This window comes from Anastrepha obliqua, chromosome 2 (genome assembly GCF_027943255.1).
Source record: "Anastrepha obliqua isolate idAnaObli1 chromosome 2, idAnaObli1_1.0, whole genome shotgun sequence".
NCBI lineage: Eukaryota > Metazoa > Arthropoda > Insecta > Diptera > Tephritidae > Anastrepha > Anastrepha obliqua.
This window is the reverse complement of record NC_072893.1, coordinates 78,936,738-78,945,866: the sequence shown is the minus strand read 5'-3', so window position 1 is coordinate 78,945,866 and position 9,129 is coordinate 78,936,738. Positions and strand designations below refer to the sequence as shown.

The 9,129-nt window shown below is 41.4% G+C and overlaps 1 protein-coding gene across 1 annotated transcript; it reads left to right on the top strand.

Annotated features, from left to right (window-relative positions):
- Positions 1-6,763: 6,763 nt before the first annotated feature.
- LOC129238830 (uncharacterized) lies at positions 6,764-8,811 on the top strand. Its single transcript, XM_054874023.1, has 2 exons — positions 6,764-8,541; positions 8,606-8,811. Exon 1 carries the CDS (start codon positions 6,881-6,883, stop codon positions 8,384-8,386), a length of 1,506 nt encoding a protein of 501 aa, XP_054729998.1. The 5' UTR covers positions 6,764-6,880; the 3' UTR covers positions 8,387-8,541; positions 8,606-8,811.
- The last annotated feature ends 318 nt before the right edge of the window (positions 8,812-9,129 follow it).

Sequence of the window (9,129 nt, the reverse complement as noted above, 5' to 3'; positions counted from 1 at the left end):
ACAAGAGGAGGAACCTACACTTTTACGTCGCCTTCGAAGTAGTTGTTTTTTTATGAGAAAAATACATGAGTTTGAGGAATTCTTTGGAATTAGTATGATGAGGTGTATTCGCGTTAGATCGCACGCAATTAAAAATAAACGCCCCGGAAACGCGACTGGATAAACTAAATCGAAAGTTTAAACGAATGTAAAAGTGCACTGCCATGATTAAGAATATTTTAGAAAGCAATGACTCCCATTTGCAACCACCAGTGTTCATTTTTTTTTTAATAGGCTAGAAATATAAATAGTAGCCCTCGCATTAAGTTATGATTTCATCGCGGCGAATATTTTGAAAAACAATAAACCCATTCTCAACCACTGGAGGTCATTTTTCTATTGGTAGCCCAAAAATATAAAAAGCAACCCTCTTATTAAATTAAGAAATCTCTCCAAACTAAACATTGAGCAAATATTGATTTTTTATGTAAGAAAACCGCTTGGCTGACATCACTTCCGTGATGTCTTGTATGTTTTTCAAACCCAAAAAACCTTGGCGGGAACTTTCAGCAACTTCCACATAACCACAAACTTCCTATAATTATAAGTTATTTGGAGTTAAGTTCATGTTTAAGATCTGAAAACAACTGTGTAATTGAAAACAGAATAAATTTACATTACGCAAGGAAATTAGCACAAATTGGTGAAAATTATGCTGTCAGACTATAAGCTGTTTATGTTTACGATTATATTTTACATGTTGACGTTGCGTACATAAAATTTGAAAAACTACTTCATGCAGGTAAGAAATAAACAACTGTCTAAATTAGACCGGAACTGAGCTACGCAATTATTTGTATATAAAAGGTGACGCATTTTTATAAAGGAAAATCATAGTCACAATGACACTCATTGGAGTATCATATTGGAAAAAATCTTTTATGACACCGATATATAAATCTGGAAGCACGTCGGATATCCAAAATTATCGTGCGACCAGCAAAATCTCTAGTACACCCAAACTTTTTGAAAAACTAGTTCATGATTTGATTCTATTCTAAATTTCAGAACTTATATCGCCGTATCAGCACCGCTTTGTTAAGGGTAGATCTGTTGCAACGAAATTAGTTTTAATCGCAAATTTTGTCTTAACACAATTTGAAACAGGCCAACAATATGATACCATGTTCACCGACTTTTCGAAGGTGTTGGATAGAGTCAGCCATATCAGCAGTATCCTACTTAAAATGCTGCGGTAATTGGTTTTCGGTTTAGCTTACTTCGCTGATATAACTCAATTCATTCGCATTAGCAATTTTAAATCTGACAACATCAAATTTACCTCAGTTTCACCTCAAAGCAGCCATTTTGTGCCATTATTATTAATCTTCTTCGCCTTTATTATAGGATTAAATCTGTTCTTCAAAAATTTTTGTGCAAGGGAGACAATTTGTTTGGGTTATATTGTATAGGGTGGGCCATGTAAAATTTGCTTTTGAAACCGCTATAAAAAAAGCTAATAAATACTTTTTCAAACTTTTTTTTTTATTTTGAAGATTGGACATTGTCATTTATGAATGAAAAATAATATCGTCAAATAACTGCCACGACCGGCTTTACAGTAGGCCATTCGATCAACCCAATTTCTAAGCACATTTCCGATTGTTTGGGCTCCAATTTCATGAATGGCAACTTCGATTTCGTGTTTTAAAGCAACAATCGTCTCTGGATGGTTCGCATAGCATTTGTCTTTAACGGCTCCCCACAAAAAATAGTCCAACGGGCTTAAATCACAGCTGCGAGGCGGTCAATGATATCGGAATTTCGGCTGATTATTCGGTTTTCAAAAACGGTAGCCAAAAGTTCGAGTGCAACTTTGGCAGTTTGACAAGTTGAAATCAAATGTCGTCCATGTCATCCTCTTCAATTTTTGGAAACAACTCATTGAGCATGTCACGGCAACGCTCGTCATTTACTGTAACCGCGGCTCCTCGCTCATTTTCGAAAAAAATGGCCCGATGATGCCGCCAGACCAAAAACCGCACCAAACAGTGTCTCGTTGTGGATGCATTTGCTTCTCTACAGTAACGTGTGGATTTTCTGAGCCACAAATCCGACAATTTTGCTTATTGACGTAGCCGATGTGAAAATGAACTTCATCAGAAAAGAAGAAGAAGACTCACCACTTTCGAAATAGATTTTCAATATTTCCCAATTTTGTTCAAGCGTATAGCGTCTCATTTCGTAAATGTCAAACCTTTAAGTAAATTATGAACACATGTCATTTGTGTTACCATTCTTAAAAAAATAGGTGGTTCAAAAAGCAAACGTTTATATATATTTATCGATAAAGCTAGATGTTCAACACCTATTCCATCATTAGGTAGGGCATCCAGGTGGCCTCGTAGTCATTGGCTTTTCCATCACTACTGATTTAGCCAAACTATTGTCGGGCGTGCGTACCACGTGATTTTTCCATCCATTTCGCATTAAATCTCTGCGATTATGTCCTGTGATTGATGGCAATGTTGCCATCTCAACGTTTTACAAATTCGGACTTTGTTTTTTAGGCTTAGATTTTTATTTCCTCACATTAGGTTAGGTTAAATGGCTGTCCTAGCTTAGGGCACACTTGGACAAATATTGAAAATTCGTCCATTGTGATGCCATACATGAGAGAGGAGAAAGGGGAAGGAAAGGAGCCTTGGGATTAGTGACGATGATGACCATGCATTTTACGACGACGCCGACGGTAGCTGATTTGCGTACGTAATTAGCCGCAACAAGCTACTGACGAACTTCACCAAGGCCGGCTATATCCGCAAGCGTAGCGAAAAAATGAGAGCCAAGATATCTAAATCTTTGCCAGACGAGAGCAGGGCAGCTGAAAAGAAGATGTTGAGATGATTCCACCTCGTCTTCAAGACAGTTTCTGCAGAACGGACTTGAGGCAATCCCAAGTCTCACCCGATGAACCCCTAACGGACAATGTCCGGTAAGGATACCCACCAAATTCGAGAGCTGGGGCTTTGTTAGCCTTAGGAGTTCCCTCGAGCGTCCCCGATCTACCCGTGGTCAGAAGGATCTCGCGACCTTGCGCGTTTGCAGACTAGCTCAGCGCTCGCTGAATTGACTCACATCATATTCCTCACATTACATCGCGTAAGCATTCAGAGATTCGTGCTGCTTTGTGCATGTGGTTGTTTATTTCAGCTGTTAATTTTTTCAATGGCCTAATTATGGTGCCCAAGTAACAGAGTTTCGTAACCTGTTCGATACTCTTTCCATATACTGCGAGCTTACATCTGAGCGGCTGCTTAGATATTGTCATTACTCTTCGTCTGGACTATTTTAATTAATATTTATATTTATCTTTGTTAATGGTACTCCAGACGTTTTCTGGACAACGCGTTGTCTGATGTACGATATGCAGATGACTTTACAAAATTTACAGTCATATAGAGGACGTAACTGAATACATGAGCCTCGAAAAGGACTTAACAAGATTAAAAGCTTGGTGTGATGATAACGCCTTATCTTTTACTGCTGATAAACGTCAGCATCTGTCCTTCAGTAGACTCAAGTTGCAATTGATTTCGATTACAAGTTGTGGAATACCACTTGCTCAAAAATTTTTGAAAAGAAAGACTTGGAGGTGGTATTTAGAACGAAAGTCTCGTTTTCTAAACGTATAGACTTCATGATTGCCAAGTCCGGGCATATACATGGCTTTGTGGTGAAGAATTCAAAGGAGTTCGAGAATCTTTGTACGTTGAAAAATTTGTATTTTACCTTACTTAGATTGAACCTCTAATATTGCAGCATCTTCTGGGTTCTATTTTATGTGGGTTCATCTTTAACAATGGAGAAACGTTTCACTAGATTGACCATTCATTCCACACAGCGTTTAGAGCACCGAAAGCTTCGCATTTCTTATACGGTTTTCGATATCTTCTCTTGAGCCACCATTAGCAGATATAATACTCCCCAAATAGCAAAAGGAGTCCACGTCTTCGGGCTCAGCGTTACAGATTTGGAATTTTTTCGTGTAGTTTGTGTTTACACGCATCAACTTTGGTTTGGCAATGTTTACTTTTAGACCTACTTCTGCGGCAGTTTGTGCTACCAGCGTTATTTTTTTTTTTTTTTTCAAATGTCTGCAAAAGTATGAGCTAAAAGGCTAATATCGTCAGCGTAATCCAGATCTTCGAGCCTTTCATTTAGTCTCCAAGTTATGCCTTTAATTTCGCGTGTAGCTTTGCTCATCACGGCGTCCACAATAATGAATAGTAGAGGTGATAGAACGCAGACTTGTCGGACTCCAGTAGTGACTGGGAGACGATCATTCAGTTCCTGTTTTTGCAAGGTGCGGCAGCTAGCCTATAATGCTAAAATTAGCTCGATGTTTAATGCTAGTATTAGCTCTGAGGGCTTAATCGGTCCCATTTCTTCGAATGTGTATAGACAACTGCGTCCACAGTGAATTTCAAAAGATATTGGACAATGATAACCAACTGTTTGTGACCCAGGATAATTTGAATAGATCTCAGACAACGAGGTGGAGCTACTTGACGAATTACATACATGGGAATCAATGAGTTTATTGGATGAAGAGTTAGTTAACTAGCTAGTTAGAAGCTTCCTAGCGGAGGAATTGGCCAGCTAGCTAGCTTTCATTCTCATTTTATATTCACTGGCCACAGAGATCAAATAACTTAACGCCGCTCCACTAGTTTTTGTGGAGCTACGTGCAACTGATTGTCTTTGCATACAAGTCACAGACGATTGTCATCTTAACCCATCTTCGGCCGCTACAAGAATTCGACATAATTTTTACATTTCCTTTTTAGTCAGTGCTTATAGGACCATAATCAAGAAAAATTAAAAAAAAAAAAAAAATCTGACCATCGGTGTTTGAGATATGGACTGGTCGAAAAATCGACCGCTGGCCAAAAACCGTCAAATATATTAAAAAAAAATACAACATTTATGGAAAAAATTTAGCACACGAAGTCAATTTATTTCATTTTATTTCAAATCCAAATATTTTTTTGTTGTTTTATTGATAGAAAAGTCAGCTTACAAATTTTTATGATAATCATCAAAACATTTATTATGTAAATAAATATTGCATTTTTTGCAAATAAAACTAGTATGTTTCTTGCAAATTTACACCGCCGAAATTTGTTTTCAATGCTTCTCATGACGGCGTGTACCCTTTCATTGATCCGAGGAAGGTTCGATGGACCTTCATCTCCATGTTCGTTTTCATACTCGTCCTCGTCCTTGTCGCAGTTCAATAATTCTGTTGTGACTTTGGAACGAAAATCAATTTGTGACAGTGGTTTTATCTTTTAAATTTTTGCCATCATACAATGAAGTTTCCATGCATTGACCATTGCGTTACCAAGAGCATTTGTCCATATTGGCCACCACCATTTTTTTCCTCTCATACATATTCTATAATTTGCCACCGCATTATCATGGAGATCCACACCACCCATGCCATGATTATACTCTTGAATAACTTTTGGCTGCGGGATAGTGATAGTTTGTTTTTTCTTCCGACAATATCTTTTAGTGCTAGTACTAATTGGATTGACTGTGGAGTTATTAGTTATAACATTGACTACAGCATTATCATTCCACCGAACAGTCAATATTTCTTGCTGATGATCAAGTAGTTGCTCAAATGTTCCTCGTATTTCTTTTTTTAAATTTCTCAAAGGAGAATTGCCCATTCTATTTTCGCATATAGTACCAGTTGCAAAAAATCGACGTTCGTTCAGAAGGCACATTAGATGGTATGAAGAGAAAAAATTATCAAAGAAAATGATGTGGCACTCAGGGTCAGATACGTTGGCAAGCAAGTCTAAGACTGTTTGTGCGCCTAGACCAATAGTTTTATCGTGAGGGGTTGCTGCTCCCCCGTACAATGAACTAGAAAATAGGTACCCACTTTCAGAGCATAAACACCATGTTTTAAACTCCAACCGGATTGGCTTTCCCTTGATAAACATTTTGCAGGAGTGGCGTCCAAAGTATGGAATCATCTGTTCGTCTATAGAGAGATTATGGCTAAAGACTCCAAACTGCATAAACTTTTTGTTGAGAGCGTCAGTAATAGGACGAACCTTCGCAAAACGGTCTGCTGCGTTTAAATTCGTGTTGTCAGCGAGATGGAAATATTACTTAATTTTTTAAACCGATTACGACTCATAGCCTGCTTCACAATTGGAACCCCCATGTCCGGTCCAACAGACCAGTAGTGGTCAATGTGTGCAAAGTATGGTACCCCGATAGGTACTTGGAATATTGTACCCTTTTAGGAATATTAAACCCTTTTAGGATAGTTCCGCCCTAGTTCGATATTAGACGAATGAGAACTAGTTCGATTTGTAGGTATTTTCTAATAGTCCCGTACCATCCAATATAGGACAGGTTCGATTTTGGAGATAAGGTACTAGTGCTGAACTAGAATTTTGGTTCACTAGTAGTGATTTTCCCTGCAGGGGTAGTACCTTTCCTATACCACAAAGATACTTACTTCCGTCTCCTCATCATGTTGGTCTCCTTGTCGCGGGGATGAGGCTTAAGTGTTGGTTTGACCCCCATATCATGGGGACCAACCCAATACGAACTAAGAGGGAAGCTCCATATGAGGATTGGCTAGCCATCATGGCAAAATTGGTGGCCATCCAATCACCATATGAAGATCACCGTACCGACGCACCTGTTAATCCTTAACCCTCATCATCCCATCATCTCCTCTCCTCACCCCCCCCCTAACCCAAGGTGTCATGCGACCCGTGCCTATTGGGTGGTTTGCAGTCAGGGGGTTCTCTGTCCGACTGTATTTCTACGGAGCTACCTCGATACCGGGTCACCTCGGGGTATAACCATGACCTTGCCGTGGTATGGGGCGCTGCCACGGTCGACCATCATGTTTCCCCTTCCTTTTTATAAGATCACCATGTCTGCCACGGTGGACGGTGATCGTAAGAAACAGATGGAGTCTTTCAATCAAAAAACCTCAATGGACAAGCAGTCCCTAAATGCAAAGGAAGCTATAGCTTCCATCCCCAAATCTGGACCAAACCAGATTTCTCTTAGTACGACGGAAGCTGGGATAACTAAACCTAGTGGAAGTGACAGTACATCGAAGCCCTTCACGGCTAGCCCAATTCGTACGGCGGAAGCTGGTGCTGAGGACAAACCTGGCAACAGCAGAAGTGGCGGTACTCACAACAAAACTACGGCCAAGAAGTCAACTTCCTCTACCACCAATACCGGGACTAGCCCTGGTAAAGGTGGCAAAGCTGAGTCTGGAACGACTGATACCTCCGCAGTAGCAGAGCCTGCACGGCATGGCTACAAGGAGAGACGTGCTGCCTTCAGGCTACTGGAGCGCCTGAAAACGATTCCAGAGGGGGAGTGGTCTGTTAAACAGAAGCACTCATTCAGCTGGGCGACAAGGGTAACGGAGGAGTCCCCTCGGGGCTCTGAACCGAACCCAAAACGTCAGTTGTCGGACGACCCACCCAGCAACCCCAGCACGTTGAAGAAGCCCCGAATCAACAAGACTTCTCCAGCTACGTACAGCGAAGCTGTCAAAGGCCAACAGCTATGGGCGGTGGTTGATAAAAGCAACCCTGACGGCACTATTTCGCCTGACAATTGGAAGAAAGTGGAAGCCAGGCTCTCAAGCGTCTTCTTCCAAATTCTGAAGGAGCATCCTGGTCCAGCTCCTTTCTGTCGCGATAGTGGATGGCATCAGAGTCATGTGAAGCTAATCGCCTGTGCCGATCAGAGATCCACTGATCTATACAAAATAGCCATCTCAAGGATTGGCGAAGTATGGCCTGGGTCTAAACTCGAGGTAATTTCAAGGGATGACATCCCTAGTTTACCAAGAGCTAGGGCCTGGTTACCAGCGGAGCCATCAGACCCTAAACAAATCCTTGAGATGCTTCGGGTATGCAATCCAGAGCTTCCTACATCGTCTTGGAAGGTCACAAAGCTGGACGATCCCAAGGGCGAGTACCGAAGCGCTACTTTCGTAGTCTGCAAGGACTCGGCGGACGCACTGGCGCGATCGGACGGTGTAGTAAGCTATGGGTTTTCGTCCATAACTCTGAGGGTCTACAACAAGGACAAGGCGCCTAACTTAAAGGACCCGGTTGGAGCTGAGATAGGCCCCACGGCGGAATCTGGCTCCGGTCCTAACACTGCTACAGCGCTACGGAAGGCATCTACTGACGGCAGTATCTCTTCCTTGTTAGATAGAGTACTTGATACTACTCTCACTGATGAGGAAGAGCTACTGGCGTCAGATTCAGATGAGCCCAACAAAACGGTGGTGGAGAGGAAGCCCAGTAACCATGATGTTACGGGTTCTTCAGATTAACCTTCACCACTCAAAGGTTGCGTCCGCCAACCTCATAATCCACCTGGCCAAAGGTGGACATCATATTGTCCTGATTCAAGAACCATGGGTATCACATGGACTTGTGTGCGGACTAAGGACTCAACAATATAAACTGATGTATGCTCGCAACAAAGGTAACCCTAGAGCGTGCGTACTAATAAGAAAAGGGATAAATGCTTTCATGCTCTCTAATTACAGCGACACCGATCAATTGACCATTAGCCTGGAGTCGGGAAATGAACGGATGTGGCTATCTTCCTGCTACCTCGCACATGACCACGAGGAGCTACCGAGATCAATATTCAAAGATCTGGTAGCGCAGGCGCAGAAGCTTGGCGCAAAGCTAATCATTGGTGCGGATGTAAATGCGCATCACGAGATATGGGGCAGCACTGATACCAACGCTAGAGGTGAGTGTCTCTTTGATTATCTGATAGGTACTAGACTACAGATTTGCAATAAAGGTAATAAACCTACTTTTGTCATTAGTAATAGACAGGAAGTGTTAGACGCTACTTTTGCTTTTGACTCCGTTATTAACAGAATTAGGAACTGGAAAGTTTTGGAAGAACATTCTTTTTCTGATCATAGATATATCTCGTTTGAGGTTAGCAAAAATCTACCGAAACCTAAGCCTGGTAGAAATATCAGGAAAACAGACTGGGAAAGGTATATAGATTGCATCGGGGCTACCCTAGGAACATGTCCATCAGCGGTGCCAC